Source organism: Pecten maximus, unplaced genomic scaffold (assembly GCF_902652985.1).
Source record: "Pecten maximus unplaced genomic scaffold, xPecMax1.1, whole genome shotgun sequence".
NCBI classification, from domain to species: Eukaryota; Metazoa; Mollusca; class Bivalvia; order Pectinida; family Pectinidae; genus Pecten; species Pecten maximus.
The window spans coordinates 159-28011 of record NW_022979788.1 but is presented as its reverse complement, the minus strand read 5'-3'; the positions used below and the strand labels follow the sequence as shown (position 1 = coordinate 28011).

At 34.0% G+C, this 27853-nt stretch overlaps 4 protein-coding genes across 4 annotated transcripts; 1 reads left to right on the top strand and 3 right to left on the bottom strand.

Moving 5' to 3' along the window:
* Positions 1-177: 177 nt before the first annotated feature.
* Positions 178-3672, top strand: LOC117319208 (tripartite motif-containing protein 45-like). The gene is made up of 2 exons (XM_033874045.1): positions 178-303; positions 1745-3672. The coding sequence occupies exon 2, from the start codon at positions 1747-1749 to the stop codon at positions 2461-2463; it is 717 nt and encodes a 238-aa protein (XP_033729936.1). The 5' UTR covers positions 178-303; positions 1745-1746; the 3' UTR covers positions 2464-3672.
* On the bottom strand, positions 3222-15489 carry LOC117319206 (neurogenic locus notch homolog protein 1-like). Its single transcript, XM_033874043.1, has 21 exons — positions 15354-15489; positions 15027-15143; positions 14570-14607; positions 14283-14380; positions 13078-13239; positions 12647-12690; positions 12500-12522; positions 12092-12207; positions 11701-11871; positions 10881-10933; positions 10526-10639; positions 9722-9759; positions 9480-9586; positions 8994-9167; positions 8482-8534; positions 8137-8162; positions 7368-7474; positions 7065-7223; positions 6651-6697; positions 5403-5507; positions 3222-4389 (listed from the first exon to the last, which is right to left on the bottom strand). Exons 1-21 carry the CDS (start codon positions 15472-15474, stop codon positions 4253-4255), a joined length of 2010 nt encoding a protein of 669 aa, XP_033729934.1. The 5' UTR covers positions 15475-15489; the 3' UTR covers positions 3222-4252.
* Positions 15458-20071, bottom strand: LOC117319205. The gene is made up of 11 exons (XM_033874041.1): positions 19882-20071; positions 19696-19752; positions 19124-19225; positions 18662-18687; positions 18323-18438; positions 17870-18049; positions 17490-17542; positions 17053-17093; positions 16587-16693; positions 16179-16322; positions 15458-15620 (listed from the first exon to the last, which is right to left on the bottom strand). Exons 1-11 carry the CDS (start codon positions 20069-20071, stop codon positions 15494-15496), a joined length of 1143 nt encoding a protein of 380 aa, XP_033729932.1. The 3' UTR covers positions 15458-15493.
* LOC117319207 lies at positions 20025-24101 on the bottom strand (the record flags this gene model as incomplete). The annotated part of the gene is given in 9 exon segments (XM_033874044.1): positions 20025-20333; positions 20675-20788; positions 21156-21202; positions 22023-22185; positions 22455-22555; positions 22755-22789; positions 23068-23108; positions 23436-23609; positions 23965-24101. Coding segments are annotated over 6 exon segments (624 nt in total), but the record flags the coding sequence as incomplete, so codon positions are not given.
* Between the last annotated feature and the right edge of the window lie 3752 nt (positions 24102-27853).

Genomic DNA, 27853 nt, shown 5'->3' with positions numbered 1-27853 from the left:
AATACTCGCTAATAAACTACAATAATATTTCTAAACGCTTTAACAGTTTAACTAAATAAGATTAGAATACATAATTATGTAACGTCAGGTGACGATAGGCAAGGTTTAGTGATAAGCGTTGACTGTGCCTGGTGTGTATAATCTATACAGTAAAATCTCACTGTGTACACACTGCCTCACAACTCATATACGAATCCGGAATTTCAAGCCTGCTGTTCGATTTATGTATTAGACTGTCCTTAGCTGCACACGGAAGGTAAACAACCAGCCTTGACGAACTGATTTTCTACATTCGAATTTCAGGTAATTATACTAGTTTATGAAACATAGAGGCATGTGGCTTTTAGAATTATATGGATACACACATTTATAGTCTTACTATACAGCTAGCGATTGACATAACACATTTAATTGCAAATTAAGACAGATATATACATGGTTATATCTGTCTATCACTATTCTATATATAGACACAGACATACATGTCAAAAGCATTGTACTCCATTCAAGGTAGTGTACTTGTACTCTATGTAATTACACAGACTAGACTTGGTGTATTGATAATTCGAATGAACATACATGTACATGTACGAAGCTTCATGTGTACACACCTAGATAATGAATCGGATGTTATGTTCAAGGAGTGGCTAAATCGCAAGGTAATACACAGATACATGGACTTTGTATATCGCATATAACACGATAAGCGTTGTTGTAATTATAATGTATTACTATGACGTAATTTAGACATAAGAGTACGTCCAAATGGTAGGTACTACGACAATGGTCGCCCAAATAACTGGTCGCCATGTCTTTAAACGTTCCCAATGTTTATATACAGTTAATAAGCATATTGAATTAAATGTAGTACCCATATATCAATTAAAGTCATTTAACATTTTTTAATAGAAAAGAGAGATGGTCAATTAATAGAAATATTAAAACCAAGTTTTAATAGACCATATACTTTTCTTTATATTTACCAACTCCACGTAGACACAAACTTTTTTCTAATTATATAGTCAATTTACCCGTTTGTCCATAATATTGTTTGGTAGCTGACTTAATTCTTTGACTTCAAAAGAGCATATTCATTACCGTTTCATTCAAGGGAAAGATAAAAAAATCAACATACATTTATATGTAGTTTGCCGACCTTCTTTTCCTGGTGTATTATAGTTTTTATTTTGACAAAGGCCAGCCATCACAAACGTTAAACTTACGTTGAGCAGCCATTCAAAATGGTTGACAACGTCTTGTTGTAAAGCGTAATCTTATAATAATACGATATGAGAGACTACCAAGATATGCGGGAACCCTTTAAATATACATTTGTATATGTATATATCGTAACGTACCTAAAACACATAAAGCAATGACATTGTGAATGAAACTCACAATACACTTAAATTTGTATTATATCTACACTGGCATACACAATTATGTATTGATAAGTTGGGGTATACAGTAAATTTCTTATTTCACCTGGTTGATAGGAGCATTGTCAATCTACAAATTGTTAACAACTGTTGTGGCCAGCAAGAGGATTTCTTTAAATTGATATAATACTTATGGGTAAAAACACATACAGCGTTGATGCAGTGGGATGAACATATGTAATTGATTGTCCAATGATACATGTACCTTATGCGGAATCTGAACCGAACCTGTATAATATATGATAATGAGTGCCAATGTTGATATTTTTATTCTTTTTCCTGATTTATTATGTTAAATGTTTCAGGAATGGCGTGCTCCCTTCAAAACGAACAGCCTGGACCTCCCCCAAACGATCTGGTGTGTAAACCTCACGGAAAGGAGGCAGTTTTCGCCTGTAAGCAGTGTGTGGATGAACTTTGTTGTGAGGATTGCGTAGTGACCACGCACCAATGTCATCCATTCAAGAAAATATCAGTGCTAATGGCTGAAAAGCGGGAAATAATCGCAAATTATATCAAAGTATTAGAGGAGCAAAAAATCCCAATGCTGCAAAAGCAAATGGCTGCCGCTCAACAAAAGTTGGCTAAAACTGAAAAAAATTCTGGAGATACAAGAAGGGCAGTGCAGGAGAGATCTACACAGCTGAAAGCTGAACTAGACAAAGTGTTAAACAGGAATGTCCGAAGATGCGAGGAAATGGCGTTTGAGAACGAATCAAAGTTAATGGTGTACAAAGAGCACATGGAGAACATTCTTACCGAATACAGACAGAAGTTGAATAAGGTACAGCAAGTGATCGACGAGGGCTCCATAGAGGAAATCATTCACACGAAAAATAACCTGCCAAAGCCTCCTGTGTACCCACAGTACCCCGACATAACTCTCCCCTCATTCACGCCTGGTGACCCCACTCAACTGAGAGAAGCCTTCGGCTCCATTATAATACGCCCTTCAGAGTCAGATGAAACTACTCGGGATAGTAACCCGGCGTCAGTTGCTCGTGAAATTGAGGATATAGATTAAGGAAGCCTTTGACAGTGACATCGTCATATACAGGGAAGGTGTGCTTTGTGAAGACGACTGTGAAAACTATTTCATTGTACTGTCTTTAATTTATATACATTCCAACGAATACGTATTTCTTCCTTTGACTAACATTTCAACTGGTTCCTCGTTATTTTGATGTAGTGCTTTGTAGTTTGCTCTTACCCAGTGGTCTGCAGTGCCTGTACGCAGACCGTCTTATTGCCTGGTTGTTTCCCAGTAATAGGGAGAACAACTTGGTCAACTCCAGATGGGAGATTTCCTGTTTGATCAACCAACGGGCTTTTAACATCAACGCCACTGTCGGTATGTCCTACGTGAATGTGAGGCCTGAAAAAGCCAAAATAGGACAAGCTGCTTACTTATTCCACATCTAGGAATTCCAACAATTGTAACTAATTGTATTGATTCTAGTTTATATATAGCCGTAATTTACAAGTATGTTTCTTGTACTTATTTTCATTCCTTCTGATGCCATGGCGGCTTCCTTTAGTTATTTGATTTGTTGAGGAAAATCTAATATATTCACTTATGTTTCTTATGAAAAAAGCTCATTTTTCGTTTATATCCCTGTTTTACCTACTTGGTTCGCGTTAATGTTAATATACAAAATGTTAATCTACTTATTTAAACCACCAGAAGTACAGGTGTAACACTGTTTTAGCAACAACCTCTGAATAGTTAGGAGGATATGTCTATTCCCAATGTATCAATCAAACATAAACGGAACCACTATGTTTTTATCAGTAATGTTAATTTGCCAAATCAAAAACCTGATTAATCAATATGAAATAAGGCCATGGATTAAATTATCTCATCATTTATTGATTGACATTCCATGCAAAATGTGCAACGATTGTCAGGCCATTTCCACATTGATTTATTTAATATTTATATTAAATTAATATTTATTTTATTGCTTAAATATAATTTAATCGCATCTACCATGGTGTGAAACTAGGCGAAAATTACTTCAAAATTTACTTTATTTTATCAATAGTATATTTGTTATATTTTTAAAAGATAAAATGCTTGTTAAGGTGACATGGAACAAAATGTTCAAAGTTTGCCGTTATGTTATAATGTTGAAAACATTAATAGACACATTTTTCTGTGATATGCTATTTGTTGTTGATAACGAAATTGATTTTATTTTATAATGAATAAAAACATTAGTGCCATGAAAAATGTTTTATACATGTATTCTGTATATGAAAGGCCTAAGTAGCATTATATATTTGCATTGTCATATCTACTGCTATTGCCGAAATGGGACATCACAATCTGTATTGATTGTGGTCAGAGTAGACTGGTCTGTACATATGGACAATAATATATGTATACAATGGGACATGATTAAATGTCATATCGAAATAGTTCGATATTCATTGATCTTCAGCTGTTGATAAATATGCATTTAGTCTCTCTACCAATGTAACATTATCTTCGAAATATGTGTTGGTAACCTTGAATCTATCAAGAATAAAACATTATACAAAGTGTATTTATTGTAAAGGTACGTGAGAATCGCCTTGAAGCGTAAGTGTAAAGCTTATTTTCTTTTTCATTGTATTTTATATGCAACTGAGTGAAGTGGCACATATGTCTTTGAACATTGAACTTATCAAATTGCTTAGCGCGCAAACTGGAATCCTGGGATCTCGTAAATGGTTATTTTTCGAATAATTTAGTAATCAGCTATATATGTACGAACCCAAGATAAAATTATTCACACGTATTTACGCTAATTGGTTATTTTAAGCATCACTTACAGTGTATTTGCGGCTCCATTTACCATTAAGGGAATGGCACATTCTTTATTTAATTCACATTTTACGTAAGTGGGTAAAGCCATATCTGTAAACTTTGGTGTCGTACTTGTGTGAGCCGGGCCTTGGTTTCCAGCTAAGAATAAATATAATAAGATATAAATGTAATGTAGTCTTGGCGGGATTGTTGAATATTAATCGATAATGTATTAAGCATTTTACTACCATTTCCTACAACAATATTTTTAAACAATTATTTACAATCGGTAACAAACATACCCAATGCACAAGTAAACAATTCCACTACACATATACAACTCTCTTTAATGTACAAATGTAATCAAAGATATATAAACGTGAATGCATAAACATAACCAAAAAAATATGGAACTACGGAAGCCTTTCGGCATGATGGGCTTCCGTATATTAACATATCCAAGGTTACATGTATATCGCAATGAATATTAAATGTTTTTTTTTTTTTTGCACAGCTAAATTGCAATTTAATACATACATGTAAAGAAATGACATGTGACAGTAAAGCTCGTGTCTAAAATGACATTTATTTGATGTCTACATACAAAATGTATCTGTTTTGCAAGCCATTTTCTAGAAACAACAAGGTATGTACACTGTAGTGTCATGTTCAGTGAAATTCCTAATGATACGACCAGATCCAAGAATTACAATATTGTTTCTAAATCATTCTCTAATGTATACATATATATTTATTTCTTTACTTCTACCATCTGTACACCACCTAAGATGTTTTCTAATTAATTACAATAGGCCCTCTGCGAATTAATAATCGGCCGAGGGGATCGTTTTACCAACATCACGATATTTATTGTTGTTTATACCCAATATATTCATGTAACTGTTCCATGTTCTATGGCTGTATTTGATCGTTTTTTGTAATTTACCTGTGTCTTGATAAAGGGGCAGATTGCCTCGACAATTCGACAATTTACTTGTCTGTACTGTCGTTATTACTACTTGACAATTATATATCAAATTATAATACAAATAAGAATAAGAATAATATTTATTGATGTGATTTGTAATTACACAGAAACAATAAGCACATGAACATATATTTTGACGGAATGTTTAGATTAAATAAGTTATTAGTAATAAACGTGTACGTACCATTCTGACAGCTTGACCCACTGTAATCAATAGGACAAACACACTGTCCATTAGCTCCACACACACCGCCGTGCTGACAAGCCACTCCATGACACGGTCCGGAAACTGATGGTAAAGACATGCCTTAGTCACTTCTATTTTGTGCACAATGTCGATTTATACCATTTCGTAATGAAAGAGCTAGGTTAGGGACAACATTATTACCTGTGACGTTCAGAAAAAAACAATAACATAGCAGTATGTACCGCTTCCTCAAATATCAACTCTTTGATGTATACCAAACGTAGATATTTATTTGCGAAGAAATCGAAGTAAAAGGAAGGACCATACAAAGTACGATACAAGATCTAGAGACAATAGCTGCCTAAATCGGAGAAGCAATTCCTCCTCAACCTCTAACCTTATAAACAACCATAGCGACAAAAGAAGTGGTTCTGGCGGAGGGGTTTCTCCGCCACCAACAATGGCTTTCACACCGAAACGCCTTTTTCAGAGAGTATTTATTATTTTGTACATAGGATGTGTAAACTGTTTCAAGTAAAATCATAGATGTCTATGTCTAATAGGTTAGTGCTGGAGAAGTGACACATTACAATCATACTACAGGTTTGGTTTGTTTGGTGTGTTTTTGTTTAACGTCCTATTAACAGCCAGGGTCATTTAAGGACGTGCCAAGGTTTTGGAGGTGGAGGAAAGCAGGAGTACCCGGAGAAAAACCACCGGCCTATGGTCAGTACCTGGCAACTGGCCAAGTAGGTTTCGAACTCGCAAAACAGAGGTGGAGGGCTAGGGTTAAAGTGTCGAGACACCTTAACCACTCGGCCACCGCGGCCCCATACTACAGGTAAAAGCTAATAATATGTATAACTGCTAAATATGAGTCTAGTATATATCATATTCTCTGAAAGATAAAAAAAAAAAAGTGTTAACGTTTCAGAGGCAAAATTTTGTCAAAGAATGGAATGGCAATCACCTATTTGCCTGTTGATGACTGAACTTACTACGTCATCACATAGGTACTTTTTCTTGCCAGCAGCATGAAGTATACAAAAGTCAAACTTGTTTTGATACATTCTACATACACGTACCTGATGTATGTTATCAAGAGGTGCAGAAGTTGTTTTGAAGATATAATGAGATCTACATTAACCGCTAATTGTAAAAAGGTAAAGATACAGAATCTAAAAAAGAAACGCCCGATAGTAGTACCATATATCCTACAAGATTGTTATGAAATGTGAATCATACCTATGTGTGAATACTCCACTTTGAAACATCGACTTTCCCCAGGAATGCTGCAAATAGATAATGATGCCAACATCTAAAATAATGCCACATTGTCAACACACCAGGGCAATACCAAAATTCAGTTTGATACCGTATATAGATATGGAGTGAAAATCTAGTTCACATCAAATGCTTTAATATATAATTCATCGAATGTATAAAAATATTCAAAATAAAATTCATTTTTTGATATAAATGAATATTTTTCTTGTTACAATATAACAATAATATGTATGTATTGTATTATACTTACAATTAATTGCAAAGGGAGATCATGTTGACTATTGGTTGGTTCTAAAATTGATTAAATTAAGTGAATGGCCTTGCTATTTTAAACTAAAAGGAATATCGTGATACTAAAAACCTAGAACGCACTATGGCAGTGATGTTTCAAAGCAGAGTGTGTCTGTGCCGTGTTTACTGGCCGGAGGTGTGAGAGTAACATCGACAGCACAGGATCCGATTACGCTACTGGAGTCAGAATGGAACACGTGAAGGTCATCAGATGGACCCTGAGTCTGAGCCACGGAAGGACTGCAACGATAATCACAGATAGTGTTTCTACATTAGCATATTAGTTTAATAAACCTGAAGTCGAAATTAAAAAAAATTGCTGAGTATTCATCAATATGTAAATCCCAGTTTTGCTATAATTACAAAACCATGTAAAATACTAACCATCCATGGTTAATCCCGGGAGACATTTGCATTATCACGTGACATGTCTTCCCTGGCTCACATTGTAGAGTTGAATCAGGTTGGACCGTAGGCTCGATGAAATGTGGCTATAAAGGAACAAAAGCAAGTGATGCCAACATACCAACTAAATCGTAATTCTAACTTAAAATGTATATAACCAAGGCTAGTCACTAACAAAATAAATATTACGACCAGGTGTTCCGGAATGATAACCGCATTTGGTTAATCGTCAGCACCAGTTATGTAAATCTAGATCAAATCCAGCTGAGGGGAAACCTTCAAAATTATAACCATAGATGTGTCAACAACCATTGAACTCTGACTCTATAGCCCACAACGAAATAGCTAGGATATTTCCCGATTACATCATGTCGACCCTAAAACTTTCCCGTTGTCTTCATTAATCTTCGTCGTAGTTTAGAGCAATCATGCGTTGTTAGCTTTTCCGTCAGTAGTCAAAATCTGTCACTGAATCGTGATATTGGGAGCATGTCCTTGAATATCGTAACGAGAGGAACATGTGGAAATAATTGTATCCGGTCACACAGACCATACGACCTTACAATAATATATATATACAGATACAAAAGGATACTATAGGATATGGATTAGAATGTCCTTGTCACTGTTGCTTTAATTATCATTGATTGAAATATGATAAACATTACTGTGTCTTTTATTTAATGATTTTGTCTCAACGTATTCTTCCTGTATCCTTTAATCATTGATTGAAAATTAAAACACTTACTTGGTTCGTATTAGGAGCAGTTGAACCTGCAATAAGCAACAATTCATGGTATAAAAGCATTGTAATCAATGTCATAACATACATTCTGATTCTTATTCACAACTCTACGTAAGATTGCACACATAGGTTGATCTAAAGTTGCCAGATATCCTCTTAGGACTACGGATGTTTTCCTAATGAAACAAACAACTTCTTGGTTCAATGAAATGTAATATGATCTTGATTGCTTATTGTATGCACAAATATCTTTCACGTTGGAACACCATAACATAGAACTTAATGCAAGGTCAAAACATAACAAGTTAAGTATTATTTTTTCTGGTTTTATTTTTGCTAAATACTCACTGGATGCTGGGTTAGTGATATCAACATCAAAGCAAATCTCATCCCCTACAACACTGAAATTTATAACATTGAAGACGATTTAGAAACTGCCGAAGAATGAAGCATGCAGATAACAGGTTTTCATTGTTATATACAAGTATAACATGGGTTGTGTTTAATAAGGGTCCTGGAGCCGTTGATGACTCTTCACTTCAAATTGAAACGCGGTGACAAATAGTTCTATTTTTACGTGTGAAATAACCATAAATAACACGATCATTTAGCGATATGATCTTTTTATTTATCTATTTTTTTTTTAAATATTTACTTTTTTCTTTACTAAATATTTGTGAATCAAAGATGTTTATAAACAAAAAAAATGTGTTTGGTAAAAGTAGCTCATGTACTGCTATATTTTCATACACAAGTTCAATGGTCAATGTTTCCATGTAAGATGGTAAACAATTAAATCTGGTATTATTGGATAGAGACAAAGCTTGGCAAGTGTAAATATATGTATATTGTTTACTTACTCCGGAGAACTAGTCGGAGTACATGTATGAACGCAGACTTTCTTTTTTCCAGACGTACTGCCTACGACCTTCAGTTTGCCTTGGTACGTCCCTGCCGGAGTGTTTGGATCTGTAGACACTGTAGGGGGAGTTGCAGTTAGATCGCTGTCCACGTGTCCCAGCTGCAAGGAAGGTCTGAAAAATAGCAACACATCATCAAGAGCATGTTTGGAAAAACAGAACGATAATAAGATAAAGTAGCGCGAAATAATTCAAATCGCACTCATTTAAATTCATATTGCTATATTATCATAATTTCGTTATATCTTAAATGATTTCTCGTTAGCACTCGGTAACGAGTGTTGCTATGTCAGATAACCTGAAGAAAATTGGTATACTGTTGTTGTTAAAGTATTTGCACAAAAAAAGATTAGCAACCCCTACTGTGTCAATGTAGGTTAATCTATAAATAAACTGTACATCAATAACAACCAAATCAACACCTACAGTGGTGTGGTGCCTCCTCCCGGCCGTGTGAAGGTGAATGGTACTTCACACTCCTGGTTCAGGGGACACTTTATCTCTTTTGGAATGGCAAGGTCTCCGAAAGTACTCTGTAATATGATATGTTTAATGCATGTATATAATTGTTTTCATATTTGTTTATATTGTACTCAGTTAATGTTACTTCATGTCTTATACCTAAATATGTATACATTGATAGAGCAATATTATGTCGCATTACTTACCTGTATTACCCCCGGAAGAGTCAATGATTCACCATGTGCTGCAAAAGTAAATCAAAAGTTCGTGATGCTGTCATAAAGGAATTGAATAGTTTTTTGTTTTTTTTTTTACATATCCCGTGGTGCGCGTTAGAAAGATATGTAGATAGCTACTGCTATTTACAGCCACCACGAAAATGAAGAAAACCCATTCAAATCATACATTTTCATTAGGGCAATTTGAAATAAAACATAAAAGGGCAGTTTTATTTTTAAATATTTTTGATATAAATGTTAATGAAACAGCCGGTGATTCCGTCAATGCACCATCGCTTACAGTATCCTGTTTTTTGGGTTTTTTTTTTTTAGTTCGTTATTTAGTTTAAACAAAAAGACATCAAATACGATTAATCGTGTTAAATTAGAATAATTTGATGTAAATGGATGGCAAAGAAAACACAGTTTACGAAAATGAAACGGGAACTATTTTTCAGGTGTATAAATAGTTGATTGTGTGTAAAAACACCACAAGAAAACGATGTTTCCATACAGTATTCATAGTGTTTTCACTGTAAAATGTTTGTTGTTTTCACCTGGCATGTTCATATAAAGAATCAACACTCAGAATGTAAATGTTTTCAAGGAAATTTTCCTTAAAACTGTGCCTTTTAGCTAGAACTTAATTGAAATAGAATCATATCCGACATGTTAAGACACCAAATCCTCGTCCACACACGAAAATATTCCATAATCATATTGTGTTACTATGCTTATTTGAAGCCACTCTAAACTTCTAAATTCAAATATATAGTATTTATATATAATTACATTGACTACAAAGGGGTCCAGAATAACCACTAAGGCAGGCACATTTTGGTGTGGCTCGGTGACCGTCACAAAAACCTCCATTCTGGCACAACGTAGAGGCACAGGAACCAACAACTGTTGTGAGTAAACAACGTTAACATACAGTTGGGTATGATATACTTCAATTTATATCAACAAATTACAAAAAAAACATTAATGAGACATTTGATACTAATATGATTTGATTTTAATACTTATGTATGCATATTGAATGTCTAAAACTATAATAAATATATTAACAGGTCACCTTTATTTCAGTGAGACATCAAAATATTATACAATTTGTAAACAGATTGAATGTTCTAAGTAACCTCACCTGACAACGCGTTTACGAGGTTGACGTCATAGCATCTCACTTCCCCATCACCTCTGAAATATGTAAAATGTTCAATATGTCATCAGATACTACGTAGTATCAATATTAGCCTGTGTCGATATTAAAACCAAGATATTGACCTTAAATTACATTAAAGTTAATGACGTTATATACACTGTCTATAAGTACAAAGGATACGGAATTAACACTTTATTAATTATGAAAATTGGCAATCTCTAAAGAGGCTGATCAATGTTTATTCTCATAATCGTATTTAATGTTTTAAACACCGATAATAAATTAAACACATATCAAACAACATCGTATTTAGTGTTTTAAACACCGATAATAAATTAAACACATATCAAACAATATCAAGGTATGTTGTTAATTTATCTTAAATATAGATGTTAATTAATATTGATTCTTTGCTATTATATCTTGGAGAGAAGAAAGGTGTCGGGGGGGGGGGGGGGGGGGGAGGGGATCTAACATCTGTTGTGTTCGAAATAATATAATTTATCACTTAACAAATAACTCTGTTAAAACAGGTAAAGTTTAAAGTTTAAAATGAAAAAGACAACTCGGTACTGTAAAGGTATTCAACACGACCTAAATCAGGGTAAATAAAGTTGTGAGTGTTGAATCAGGAATTAACAACGTTCCAAAGTGGCAGTATTAAATTGAGTAAGTTGAAATATTTGATTTCAGCACAACATCCTTAATTAAATTTTCGAACCGGCATTTGAAAGTTATAAGTAATGCATCGTTTTTATGTTTTTTTTATCATTAGCGTATTATATTCATTTTGTTATCTTACCCAAACACGTCATGTTTGGTGGACGTAGCTGTGAAACATATACCAGTGTAAGATTTTGGCAGATTACTGTGGAAGACGACATCAACTTTACACGGGCCTGTGAATGACGTCCCTGTAGCCTGGTGGATGTACACTCCTGTGAAGGTTTCTTGTGACGATTTGACAGAAGGACTGAAAATATAATTTATATATCCTTCAATATCAACTTTGTCAATTATAAATTAGAAATTGTTATTTTGAATAGACTTATGTAAGAAATGAAACGTTTTGTTTTCGTTTTTTTTTATTTTATTTTATTTTTTTATTTATTTATTTATTTATTTTGTCATTATGTAATTCTTTTTATTAAACAATGCTGCATTGCTTATAGAAAAAATAAAGTCGTGATCACCATGAATCATCGCCGTCATAGTTATGTACCCAGAGAGTGAGATGACAGGGTTTACTGATCTCACACTCGACAGAGGAGCCACCCGGTAACGTAGGGTCAACATAATAGGCATGTGACTGAAACACATATGTATAATATGTTACGAAATCTAGCATGTTTGATATACACGATTTAAGCAAAAATGGTATATGTTTTTATATAAACTAAGCCACCTTGATATATTATGAAGTTGACAGTATCGTCTTGTAAAACCACCACTATTGTGTATGTTAAGTATGAACAATAATTATATGAATCCTATATTATGTAAATTACAATTAATTGGATTTACATTTAGAAACTACATTGTTTATTTTATTTACGTGAGCAGGCGATACATCTATTCAATGTAAATATTCTATTATATACCTTGCTGGGCAGGTGTAATTGTCCTGCAAAAGAAAAGAGAAAGAAAAAGGAAATATAATAATGTAGAATTTCTTATGTGTATACTATTACAACATGATTTTAAAAACATCATTTTCATTTGATATCAATAAAGTATTGTGTGCTTACCACTGACTGCATTTACCGTAACACACACTTCATCGGCACTTTGGCTGGAATAAATTATGTTAAGAAGAAATAAATGCAGTTTCACAGCTTTACAATCTCTATGATTTTTTAGTAATGTTCAGTGATTGTACATGTTAATTACAATTTACATATATGTAATTGTTAGCTAATTATATATCATATTATTATACTTCCTAAATATGCAATTCTCTGTTTCCAGATGACATACAAAACGTTATTGTGTTATCTCTTTACAAACCAAACCTGTTACAGCAATCAAGTTTAATTCAGTGTAGAAAATTGTTTAAACAGCCACCTAAAAACATCTACTACAAACTATTACATCTAGAATAATATGAAGCAGTATCACTATTCAATATTCGTATGTAGCCAACAGACTAGCTCTACTGTATATGACGAGAGTTACCTACCCTGCTGGATTACTACTTTGGATACATATTTGGTGATGACCGCTGGTCTTACTGACCACTTCTACAGCAGCATGGTAATCGCTTGCTGAGGAAGGGTCCTTGGTGACCGTCGTCCCCTGTACACCCAGGTCCCCACTTACGTATCCAGGGCTCAGCACGGGACTATAAATGTAGCCATTTTTCAAGAGTTTATTATGCTAGCTTCTGTCATCAGTATACTGGTAAGCAGAAGAGCAACGACATCTATATATGTCAATATAAATATTTATCCTGCAACTGCCACCGCATTGTCGGAATACACCCACCGTATATATTTTGCTGTATACGGCAGTGACGGAAAACAGCTGTATTTTGGAATATTAGCACGTGCGTCAATTCGACTGACCTACTTCAAAGTGAAACAACGTTTAAAAGGCGAACACATTTCTGTCATTTTTGACACTGTTTAACTTTAAAATGATTATTTTTGATGATTTTTTTTTTTTATTGTTGCCGGATAATTAAAATACATAGTCAGTGTCTTAAAATATAAGATGTATTTTTGGCTCGGGACAGAAAGACAAAAGTGGCTCGCCACTTTTGTCTTTCTTTACCGTCGCCAAAATACAGCTTATATTTTAAGACAGTGACCATGTATTCTCTATATATATGCTATGTCTCATTGTTAAGTTGAACTTATTTTGTTCATAAATTACTCATTTTTGTACTTTCTGGAAGAATAATCTGTCTAATCATTTTTGTACAAAATGTGTCCTCGACTGATTTCGGGAAAATGTATAAAGATTGGTACAATATACAAATATGTACTTAATGTTATGATTTTAATATCACATCTTTGAATGCAATGATTTTACAAAGAAAATTACGGGAATAAAACAATAATGATTAGATATAATGAAATATGTTTGGTTTGTTTTATTTAACGTCCTTTTAACAGCCAATGTCATTTAAGGACGTGTCAGGTTTTGGAGGTGGAGGAAAGCCGGAGTACCCGGAGTACCCGGAGAAAAACCACCGGCCTATAGTCAGTACCTGGCAACTGCCCCGCGTACATGTAGGTCTCGAACTCGCAACCTAGTGGTCGAGGGCTAGTGACAAAGTGTCGGGACACCTTAACCACTCGGCCACCGCGGCCCCTAAATATATAATTACACATATCATTTTGTATAGTATGTATAGTCATATAGAACCATCTTATACGTTACCTGGTCCCTGGATCACCTATTAGTGTTGTTGGTATTTTACATGGATAGCCTACGTAACACTTCACTTCTTTCGGGAAGGCCCCGTCCTTGAATTTGCCCTTCAACAAACAAATGTATTAACAAAACCGTATATGCATCAGCTATATCAAGTAAATAAGAAGATAAATGAATACAATTCAAATGTTCAATATTTGATAAAACGCTATTTAACATTCTCAATGTAGACGCAATATTTCCCTGGTATTCATTGTATGAGTAATGTGTCTTCAAAAGATAAAAGTACTTACCCCGTTAGCCTGTGGATTCACGACTGTATCCTTGGATTCTAGTTGAAAGAATGGATATGGTTAGTTCTTTACAATTGAGTATAACACATATAATGACAAAAGGCTGTAATACTTATATATCACTAGTTCTTATGAGATAAAGTCGTTCTGGAGAATTTAAGTGTCGTTGATCTTAATAATGAAGACGAAAATTATGGTAACCAATTTATTTTTATTACCTCACTTCCGTAAAGTCACAACACGAGCCACGAATCGTCTTGAATCACTTAATTTGATTTAAAGTACATTAAATTAAATAGAACAAACAAGGCTGGAATTGAATTTTACCTTACAAAAACTCATGGCTGAGAAAAATTTCTCAATGAATAATAAGCATTAACTTAGGTGTTCCGAGCGATAAACTATCTCGTGACCAAGTTAACAAGAAATGTGTCGTATCCGTTCATATAAAACTTACTATCCGTGCATGTTGGTCCAGAAAATCCAAGTTTGCAGAAACAATTCTTGTTAGCTCCATCGATGTAACAGTATCCGCCATTGTTACAGTGAGGGGGCGTGGTAGGTGGACACGGGCCTGTGTAACATTACATTTTAATTGTCAAAGCATCGGTTTATGTTAAGATAAAGAAATGGATAAATGAGTGTACTAATTACGTTAACTCATCAACATACAATTATAAAAAGTATTATAAAAAAGGCCAATGATAGCTTTAGATGATGAACACTTTGAGTTATTTTTATGGCAATACTCTCAATTTAATCCAATTTCTACAATAAATCTCACCCTTTTCGCAGGACAACCCAGTAAACAGAGCCGTACATGTACAAACGTACGTCCCCTGTGCGGACCCGCACACTCCGCCGTTCTTACAGGGACTGGAGAGGCAGTGATCTACAATACACATAGGCCATCATTCCATCAAATTACTCAGAATATCCGATTGATGATTTCTTTCTTTTTAAAAAGCAAATTCTCATCGTGCATAACTTATACTTGCCCACAATGGCAGCGACGCTCTTCATGTTGAAACACCTTACTTCGCCCAATTCACTGTAGGTATAAATGAAATGATATACAAATGTAGTGATATACCAAAAGATCATATAACAAAAGATCTGGAATCATCTGTATAAGGTTATGATGTTTTTCTGATAACTCGGTATACTTTATAGTATGTTTAGCTACTACACTTGAAGCCGTGAACATGAAATGCTTAATTATTTTCATTTATTTCCTTTTTACCTTATTCGATATGATGAATATTTTTCATAGTGGACATACAAAGACGGGTTAAAGCTGCCAACGCGAATTAAAAGCTTTCGTTTTGAAATAAAAAAAAGTTTTTTGAAATGGTTTGGAGGTGTTCCCTATGACAAATATATATATCTTCCGGTCACCGTTTCCAAGAAGGTGGCAGACATTTTAGTTGAAATCTGCTTTTTTTTTTTTTAAACGAAAGATTTTTAACTTGCGTTGTCAGCTTTAATACTACCATATGATTGCTTTCTCTTAACGGATATGTACGATTATCAGATAAAAGTTTGCATTACGTTTAGTTGACAAATATGGATGCATTCTGTCAATTTTAACACAACTATCAATACTAACCCAGACTTAACACACACTTTCTTAGTAGTACCGGCTATAGCGGACGACGTGAAGTCATATACAACGTTTGTCATACAGGAGGTGCCGACGTCAGTCGGATCAAAGACTGCTGTGGATACAGTATCACTGGTCAGTACATGTCGGCTACAATGTAGATTATACAATCTATAATCATTGTTATCTTTTGTTACAAAGTGTACTATGATGATAGTGGTTAGTAAAACAAAACAATGCTTATGTTTGTCTATTATGTTTTTTCTTCAGAGATAAGATTTCGATTTGTTTATATAATGATTTTACATATTCTCTAATGTTGAATGACATTTCATATTAAAACAGACTGAAACTGAAAAAAAACAACATTGTTTTTATTCATTACATTGACAATATAATTATGTAAAAACGTACCAACTACCACTTTCCTTGGAAGCGTAGACGAAGATATGACAGGGTTTTCCAACTTCACATACAACTTCACTAAGGTCTGGTAATGTTGGGTCTACAAACTTATTTTTCTATGAAAAACAATCAATAATTTGATGAAATTATTCTTATGATAGGTATAAATATAACAATTACAAAACCAGAAGATTACAAGAATAAAACAAGGAAAAGGTAGAACTATAATAGGATGATGATATCACTGTAAAGTTAAATAAACAATCTGATTAGATTAGTCATATAGTTGTAAAAGGAAAAAGTTTTGTGGTTCGTTCCAAGAATTCAATGATAAAAACAATAACAGGCAGAAAAATAATATTATGATTTGTTTACGAAATGAGAGATAAAGATGGAAGTAAGAAAAAGTGTTTCAAAATACACCCTAAGAAAAGTAAATGACTTTCCTATCTTAAACACACAGTATAGTACTTACAGGGCTCGGTGATATTTGCGGACCCCATTGATTAACTCCATCTGTCAGGATAAAGACAAACATATCCAATTCAGCAGGTCGGACGAAATGTGTTATGTAAATGATATGGTACACAAAATATACATCTGAATGGTTGTTAATACATAACATATAAAACTCTCTTTGAACAAATACAATGGAAAGGTGGGTGACCGTGAGGGAATCTCATAACTGTTTCAGAATGTTCCTTTGTTTCTGTAGTCTTTCCACAAATAAAAATCCAGATATTTAGAAAACTCAATTTCCGCGTTAGTGTTAAATGGATGCAAATCAATGATATAACAGACGAAAACATAACAAAATGAACTTATGTAACTATAACAAGCATCAGTTTTGGTTTTGTATGTTCTTTTTGTCTTTTCCGTCTTGTTTTTACTACATTAACGAGATCTACTTACGTTTGAATTCATACTCGATGTTAAAGCACTTCGTGTCTGTTGCATGAGTGCTACTGAAAATAGTATTGTACATGTGTTAAGTGTAACCTTTTCAACAATAACTATAAGTGACAAAAAGTAACCGCTGACTTCATTAAATGGACCGTGTAAATGATAACCCCCATACATACTGCTAGCCTATCAAGCAGCATGGTAAAATAATGACGATAATTATGATAACATAACACATGTTGTATTTGTGATACTTTCGAAATCATACCTTTCCTTTATTTTGTAATTGTATACCTGTTAACCCCATCACACTCCCATTATCAAAATATTTTGATATATTGATCTTAATGAAAAAAAGACATTGATGAGGAAACAAATTGTACACTCACTCAGTTGATTTGGCTACTTGCAGACAAATATGGAGTTTAGGATCAGCTGTGGATTGTGCTCTTATCTTTACATCATAACGATATATGTTTTGAATACCGGCTATTTGTGGATCGACTGCAGCGGAAATGGTAACTGTTACTTTGCTGGGAGGCAAAATGGTTGTTACCAAAGGAGCAGAACTACAACAAAAATGTGGTGATTCGGGTTCTTATTTCTTATATCCTCAATAACTTCTCTGTAACTTCACTTTTTATACCCTTTCTCCGTATATGTTTACCTGGCTGAAAGCTAGCACTAAATTTCATAAAAAAAAAGATACATTACATTTATCATACCTGACGTGTTTTAGCATTTGTTTCATTTTTTTCAATGTCGCAAAAATATCGCTTACCACATACAAATGTACTGTTTTGCTGTGATTTCTTTGTCACATCAAATATGTTGGTACGTACCTAATCACTGTATCTGGCGATGTATATACTGAAAATATGCATGTGGCCATAGTGTAGCGGTCCCTCTCACATTTTATCAGTTCTTCAGCTTCCGGCGTTGGTGGGACGAATTTCGGCTGTCGAAAAATGAGAACAATTTTACAGCGATCGTTTCTTTCAGACTAATGGATCCATATTGGTTATTAATAGTAAATTTTAAAATTTTGTATATCGCTTATTCATAAAGATATTACAACCTCACGTTTTCTCTATTGTATTTAACCTGGGAAATACTTACTTTTCCCTATTTATTTAATACGTTATATATCATATGGATTCTTTAAATGAATATCTACGTACGTCTTGTCCCCCGTGTGAGGTTTGACCTAAAAGGAAAACAAATGTTGATATTATGTTTAAAACAGTTTCATATTCTTTGTTTCTTAAATCTGGATATTTGAATTACTTATTATCCTGAGACAACTGGCATATGAAAAATACTTACTCTAAATATAACTCATATTCTGCAGCTTGCCCTATTTCATGCATCTAATCCACTTCAATGATTAATTATATGTTTACTCATTAGTTTATACAAAAAATATTCAAACTAAATTCGTATCCGTGTCCGTTTAGCATAGCGCAAAAATATCAAAAATCCTTCTCAAACGGCATTTTGAAAGTAAACTATTTTTGGTTCATTAACTCATTCACTAACTGCTTACCATCATATATGTATATCTTCAGTAAAACGTTAAGCATTTAATATCTTAATGTTTAGATACTTGGAAACAAATGTGTCAATACGTGTCACATACTTACTTTGACAGTTAGTGCCAGAAAAGCCTTTAGAACATAAACATGTTTTTGATCCTTGTGACCCTACACATATCCCTTTGGGGTCGACACATAGCGGATCACAACCTAGAGATGAAGGAATCAATTTGTTTTAGTCTGTCCATAATATTATGCAGTGAATAAACATACGTGTTTCTTGTAAGTCATGCTTAGTATCAGTTCTTCTGTAGTGATGAACGCAACGAATAATACTTTAAAATACATTTAGGGATAAACAGGGTAATTTATTGATAGCTTGAAGCATTTTGAAGACATAATTTACAACAAGGTTATTTTCCTGTTAAACATACTCGAAAGGACTGATAAAGCCCATATATTCTCCAATAGTGAAGAGTTATACATATTTCAACATATCGGAATAGTTGTTTCCGTTATTGTATAACTACACTAACACAAGACATGGAAAGTCATTTATATGGGATGTTTTATTAACGAAAAGGACATTGTAGTTATAATTAAAACCTTAACATTTTTATCCAATACTGGACAGAATATATTATAGTGTATTATTTAATGTATATCATATAAACACTTACTACATCCTACAGCTGCTGGATTGGCTGTACAAGGGTCAACTGGAGCACTTGAATGGACTACAAGCATGGAAAATTCGGTGACAATCAAATTGCAATAAGCAGTAAATAGATTGAGTTAATCAGCTCTATCCGTTTCATTTTTGGTTTCTTCTGTTACTGTTGTTTTATTTTCTACAAATTACGTACCAGTACAATCATTTCCAGAATATCCGTGCTGACAATGGCAAATGTGTCCAGCTGTTGTGTCTTCACACACGCCATGGACACCACATGGGTCAGGCTGACACTTATCCACAGCTATACGATATAAAAAATGTTGTGTGTCAAGGACGCATACGCTGGGATATAGAGGATGTGTCGTCAGCAATAATTTCATTTCACAAGTAACAGATTGGTGCTTTAGCAAAATTATATATAAAAGCCTGAAAGTATAGTGTGCCGATTTACAAAAAAGTATCAGTACTTCAGACGAAGACTCGTAAATAAAAAGATACATGTTGAAAAAAGTAGTGATAATAAAATACTATTGTCGCAATGTATGCCCCAGTATCCACTTGTACACAGGCATTCAATCTGAAATCCCAAATGATGACACGTGGCTCCAAACTTGCATGGGTTAGGGATGCATTTATCCGGAGCTGAAAATCGAAAATTAGAAGCGGTAGTTAGAAGATAAACCTTTGTTTCTAACATGTGTGACTTCTGCATACGGCTTAAAAAGCATAAGCATGTTAATATTTTTATTGATCTAGGGTTACATATTTAGACAAACCTATTTTACAATATGGCTCTGCATCATTATATATACAGTTACCAAAAATAAACAAAATATCTTTTAATATCTTGGACTCGGATATATACCAAATAAAAAGCAAATAATGCGATTATCTATAACCGTGCTGTGAAAAGGAACTCCCAAATGTTATAAAGCAGTAAAGTTACATTTCGACATAAAATAAAAATGTAGCATAATAAATACCTATATCACAAGTAAGACCCTTGAACCCAGGAGGGCACATGCAAACATAGGATGTTTTGTCGCCGTTCGTAACACACTCGGCACCATTTTTACAAGGCTGTGTTTCACATGGATCTAGAAATTAAGGTGGATATTAAAACTTTAATGGACTTTGTATAAATATAAGATCATGTACATAATATAATCACTAACTATATTGTTGTCTAGGCTTTTATACTAGTTAGACATATCAATTAAGTGTAGAAAATCAAATGGCTAAATAGAGGTAGCAGATGATTTAAAATCAGTAAAATATTTAAGTAACAGCAGATCTATTCTCCTGAAAATTCTCATGAACAACAGTTTCAAAAACTCTAAATGTATTTAGTATTATTAGTAAATCAATGTAATTTAGCATGGTGGTCACGTTAACGGACAGGTATTACATTAAGGTAGATACGATGTGCAAACTCGAACGAATTCACATGGTATGGTTACATACCTCTTGGTTGGACTACGGCTTCAAAACATTTCATTAAAACAGCATTCCTAAAACATTAATAAAGAAGAAAACTGATTAACAAAATAAGATTTACATAACATAACTTTATGTCTAAATCTTCATCAGGATAACAAAGTCATAACTTAGCAATGCTTTTGGCTACCTATAATGTGTCGTAAGTATATCAAGAACATCAGAGAAGAACTGTTTCCAGTAAATGTCATTTTATTAAATGACGAATAACATGGCAGACATGGTAACAACAATGTCAGCCATGCTGCCTTAACATATTTACAACATATACAGTATCTTGATATTATATACAACATAAACAATATCTTGATAGTATATAGCCAAAAGGTGGAGCACAAAATACGCCACAGGACTGTAATGATGTAAGTCATTTCAGGCCCGCTAAGGCGATAATCTAGAAATGACTACCTAAAATAGTTTAGAGTTGATTAACTGAATAATGTCTGTGTAGAAATTCACTTAACTTCCACCAGACTGAATAATTTGTGTGAAGAAATTAATTTTATTCTCCCCAGACTTATTTATGTGTGTAGAACTGAAATATACTGAAATATCCCCAGACTGAATAGTAGAATAAACGAACAAGTGCTGCTGATTTACACGATTTTTTTCAGTGCCACATGATCTTTTCCCAATTCTTCAAGACTTACTATAAATATATACAGAAAAAATACTTATTATGTAAACAAAATATATGTTATTTATATTTGTTGATTGTTTCATTGCAGAATTCTTTACACGTGTAGTATGTATTTTAGTATTATTTTAACAAATATAAGAAAGACCCATCGATATTGAGCTGATGAACTCTAAAGTTCAAAACTGATTGCTTACGCATCTGATGCAGTCATACAAATTTTCTTATTGCCAACCGTAGGATCCTGAAATGTTAAATCGAACCATTTTTGCTTCTGTGTGTATGGTACTGGCATCCTTAATCTGACTGATATGACATCCAGCGGCGTCTGAACTGGTTAAAGATATTCCTGTTATTCCTCTGAAATGACATGAAATTAATTCTTTATCGAATATCAAATTTAAAAAAACCTAAACAATGTCAAGAATTGATAGCGTTTATTTAATTAACATTAAGTAAACAAAATTGACCTTCTGATAGGTTTCCTGATTAATCATCTCTCGAAAGTCAACTTTAGTTAGGACAGGATTGATCATAAGTAGGATTGTGTATACACCCTAGCGAAGAAGAAAATCGACAACCAGTATTAATTAAGGTATGTTCGATCATTAATAGGATAGTGTACATACCCTGGCGTAGATGAAAAAGCGTAGATTGGGAAACGGCAATTGGATCCGACCAAACAGGAAATCTCTCCGTTAGACGGGAAGTGAAGGAACACTGGTTTTCCCTTGAGGACATATACGCCATACATATATTAACGCCAGAAAAAATATACCCTGTGCTACTTATTATTTTAGCAATATTATTATATTGGAATTATATTTGGCGGTTTGATTTTAATCAAAAGTTCCAATTTGCCAGTGTATGTTCTATAACGCCATGATTCAATCCTGACATTTCTACCGAATTAACTTTTAATATCTTACCGGTACTATCTGTGATCCGGCTCCAACTGGAGCAGCTACAAGTAAACCAAAACGAATTATTACTCAATCATCAATCCTTGTGTGCATTAATTTACCTTTAACATATGAAACAGTGAGTAATTAATGTATATACCCGAATCGCTACATACAGTGTGCAAATTTCATTGATAAATATAGCGGACTTAGATAAGAATAGCCAATTACAATTTTGAAATGAAAATTGTTCTTTACATACTTGTGCACTAAGTAGTTACATGTGTATTCAGTTGTAGTTTAGATGTCACAATATGCAAGATTTATCTAAACGTCATACCTTTTACTCGAATGATGAAGCATCTGGGTAGCGCATCATATCTGGTAAAAAGATAAAATAAGTATATTTTAAATATTGTGCAAATCCTCATTTTGATGAATTGTTATCGTTTACTATGAATAAAGATGAGAAAATGAAAACGCTTCAAAGCAAAATGATTCTATCCTGTCGTTCTTGTTTTGTAGCTGGCACTTATTCTAATACATGTCCATCGCTTTAGTTTCTACATTAACCAGCGTTTGCCTAGACCCTTTTACACTGGATGTAAAATCCCATATCAGAGAGGGTTTTCACAGAAGCTTTAAATAACACTGTTAGTCCAGGATATCACCCCAATGTGGGGAGGTCTAAACATAAAGTATTGTTACCCAGCGCTGTCCTCCACCCTCACACACAGGATGTGGTCCCCCATGTCAGAGGGTACAGGCGTCCATAATACTGCCTGACCTTTAGCAAGTGGATCAATCGATGATTCGTCTGTTACCGGCGACGTCTGTGGCACGACGCCATCACGTCGTGTGAAGAAAAACGTTGAAAGAGTCCTGAGAGAGGTAAAGGACCCAAACTTTCATGTTTCAGAATCATGGTTTTTGTTAATGAAAATATATCAAATGGGAATTCTTAGTTAAAATGTAAAATTTATACTTGATATTACTTATCGTGGCAACTCAATAGTTCTCTTAGTGCTTTTAACCAAATGGTTCTTTGAGAACTTTAACCCAATGGTTCTCCGATTACATTTAGTATACAAATAAACCAACTGAAGTATGATTATCTGTAAAAATTGAATTTGGGAAATGGGAATATGTAACATTTTGTCAATATAGTTTTGTTTTGTGGGAAACTGTATTTAGGTACTGTTTTAACGCATATTGTTTTAAAGTATTTATGCCGTACCTTGTTGGATTTGTAGGTTTTGCTACGACCTTGATCTGTTGGTCTGACCCAACGAAGACTGTAAACATCTGTTGTTCAGGTGGGGTCGGGTCAATAATCACAGGGGCTTCGTCTTTGCTAATTATTTCTATGTAGAACTGAAAGACGTTAACAGGTTCGCCGCAAATCATTGCAAATTGACACACATTTCCACATTTCGCATCATATTGCAAAACACATAATTTGTCCTTATATTTGTCAGCATATCATTAACAATATGTAAAAACATGACCTACCAACAAACAAAAACCGCATGATATAATTGCTTCTTCATTATGGTCAAATTATATCACATTTGATTTCAAGTGTTACACAATGTACAAATCATATGCATTCTATATCGACACGAGGAGTATAGATGGTTAGGTTACAGGACGTCTGCAACAGAATTTTAAAAGCAGACGGAAATAAGTTTAATCCTCTGTCTTAAATTCGACCAGTGTTTCCATTTTTCTGGGAACAGACGGAAAACTGTCCCATAAAGTGGCCGCTACCGTTCCAAAGCGCCGGATACCATAAGACAAGGATTCCGTCTCCGACCTAAGTGATAGTGACGGCTAGTAAAGAGTGGCAAAATCCTTCATGTATGTATACATTAAAGTCTTGTAATGTGATCTGAAACACACGTGTAGCCAATGTAATGAATAAAGCACTGATGTGGTATTCTCCCTCTTTCGATACGGAAATCAGGCGTGCTGCTGTGTCCAACACACTCTGCAGGCGGCTAATCAGTGCATCATATAGCTAAGGGCGAATCATTAACATAGTCTGAACTACCGCATAAACCCAATGTTTTTGGTTTGGACTATCCTAAAGGAGTGTCACAGAAAGAATGAAGTGTAGTGAGGGGCGAAAACTCTTTGAGCACGAAAGACGAATAAAAATAAATAAATGTCCTTCCTTTATCAGTAATTCCTTCACTTGCACTTAATTTCCTCCCCTGCACTCAATTGAGTCACTTGCACTCAATTGAGTCACTTGTATTTAATTCACTCATGCGACATTTAATTATGTTTAAAAATGTATACTGGTGCGAGGAAATTGAAGGAAGGTTTTGGGGTTACCAGTGTAATAATTCTCACACGTTATACAGTTTTTTGGAATATGACACTTTAATTGATTATGAAACGTCAATTCGCATCTATTCAAACATAAGTTCAGGGCCTCTTGTGTGTTGTTCAATGAGGTAGTCACCTCTTATACCAATATATACCAGGTACAATGTACCTCCTATATAATAATAATTCTCACAATTTTACAGTTTTCTGGAATAATTATGACACTTTAATTGAATATGAGACATCAAATGGCTGCAGGCATCTATCCAATCATAAGTCTGGGCCTCTTGTGTGTTGTTCTATGAGGTATTCACCAACTTCTGCAAGGAAATCCAGCCTCAAAATGATCCTGACTGAACCAAATACACGTGGTGATAAAACAAGCAAACAAACAACCCTAAGTTTAGCTTAGTAACAGATGTACTCGCAGTTTTCTAATCGATAAATAGTGAAATATGCCATCAAAGATAAAGAAATGTCATGCATATCATATAATGTCAAAATCAAGGCCTCTAGCGTGTTGTTCAATGAGGTAGTCACCAACTACTACAAGGAGACCAAAATGATCCTGCATGACTGAACCATATGTGTGGTGATAAAACCAGCAAACAAACCAAATTGTTATCTGACTCACTATATAAATGGATATTAACCAAATTTGACTGTTTTCCTATAAAACATGCTACCCCTGAACTGTTGTCCGGTCACATGATTTACCGTGAATGCTACCCATGAACTGTTGCCCGATCACGCCCTGCCAAATCGAACGCGCCTAATTACAAGCGTACAGATGACAGTGACTACACACTACTTGTCGTCGGCAGGTTTGTAAACATCGGTCGACTATAAACATGACTTCTATGTTTAAAGACATTAACGATGACGAGCTTTTAAATCTCATAGAGAACAGAGACTCAGCTAATACCAGGAATATCACCAATAGTCAGATAGCAAAACAGTTGTTTCATGCCTCATCAGTCAACAGTCAAAACTGTTTTCACGAGGTGTTGGTACTGACCAGGTGAACTGTTTCCCATCGGGAAGCCGAAGGCCTCTGGGAAACAGCTCACCTGGTCAGTACCAACACCTCGTGAAAACAGTTTTGACTGTTGACTGATGAGGCATGAAACAACTGAATACTAAGTTCAGCTTAGGAACAAATGTACTTGCAGTATTCTAATCGATGAATAGTGACATACCATCAAAGTTTTAAAAATGTCATAATTGTTCAAACTTTTCTATATTTCTTATCTATATATTATATTCATAAACTTGGTGTAATTGGTTCAAAGTTCCATTAACAGACAGGGTAATTTAAGAGGTTTTGGAGGTGGCAGAAAGCCAGGATACCCAGAGAAAAACCACCGGCCTACGGTCAGTACCAGGCAACTGCCAAACGTAGGTTTCAAACTAGCAACCTAGAGGTGGAGGGCTAGTGATAAAGTGTCGGGACGTCTTAACCACTCAGCCACCGCGCCCCTCAATAATCAATAAACTATCTCACAGTGGCAATAGTACCAAAGAAGCGAAAATTATGGAAAAAAAGTGTTTCATAACATCTAAATGGCTTGAACTTGAGAGAATAGTTCTACAAAATTAATTGGAAACCATATTTTATGCAAAGTCAAAAAAATATTTAAATGAAGTTTTTTTTAAGCAGAACATAGAGGGTATTTACTTGCGGTCTGAGGCCTTCAATTATAATAACTGTTTAAATCTTTTGAATTCTTCTTATTTGTCATAAGTTGCAATTGTAAAAGATGTGAAAATTGAAGAAAATGGTGTTATCCCAATATCAAAATACTTTGAAATTGAGAGAATTCTCTACAATATGAAAATAAAGCAAGATTTTATGTAAAGTTTCAAAATTCTGAATATGTTTCTTCAATAACAAAGAGGGAAATTAACTGTGGTCTTTGGCAAGCAATTTAGAGCATGCTTCCTAATGTAAATATTTGCCGATGGCGGCGTTGGCCTATAAATAGAAACATATAAACTATTTATACTAGTCCCTGTACATGTGTTATTGTATTTTGCCTGTGTGCAGATGACATTTCGAAGAAGACTACATATGTATTTTGTAAAATTATTATTAAATCCTGGTCATTGTTTGAATTTGTCAAATAATTTTCTATAATACCTTTAGCCATCAGTTGAAATAAGTTTAACTTCAAAAGATATTCATTAAAAAAATATTCAACTCCATGGTTCCTCATCCCAAAATAATTGAATTTAACTTAGTGCGACACATTGAATACATAATAGTTCAAAAACTTTTAATATAGATTTGTCAGAATTGGTTTCTTGCACAATGTTTTATTTTGTAAGCGAAATGATGAAATATGTTGGTATAGTATTGAAAGCAAAGATATTTCAAAATTTACAAATTGCTACCTGTGTGCAGATGATATTTTGAAGAAAAATTATTTTGTAAAATAGTGATAACAAAATATTGGTAATTCTTTAATTTTGTCAAGTAGTTTTCCATAATACCTTTTGTAATAGTTAAATTGATTTAAATTTAAAAGATAAAACACAAATACAACACGGTTCCAGACCCTAAATCAGTTAATTGTAATATAAGTTATAACAATTAAATGACATAATTTTAGTAAAATTTTGTCAGAAATAGGTTTCTCGCACAGCTTTCTTTGGCACATGTACATGTTAGCAAAAGGTTGAAATATGTTGATATGGAATTTATTATAAAGCAACTTATACATGTAGATATTTGAAAATTTACTAATTAATGAAATTTCGAGGTAGACTACACTGTATTTTATAAAATTGTG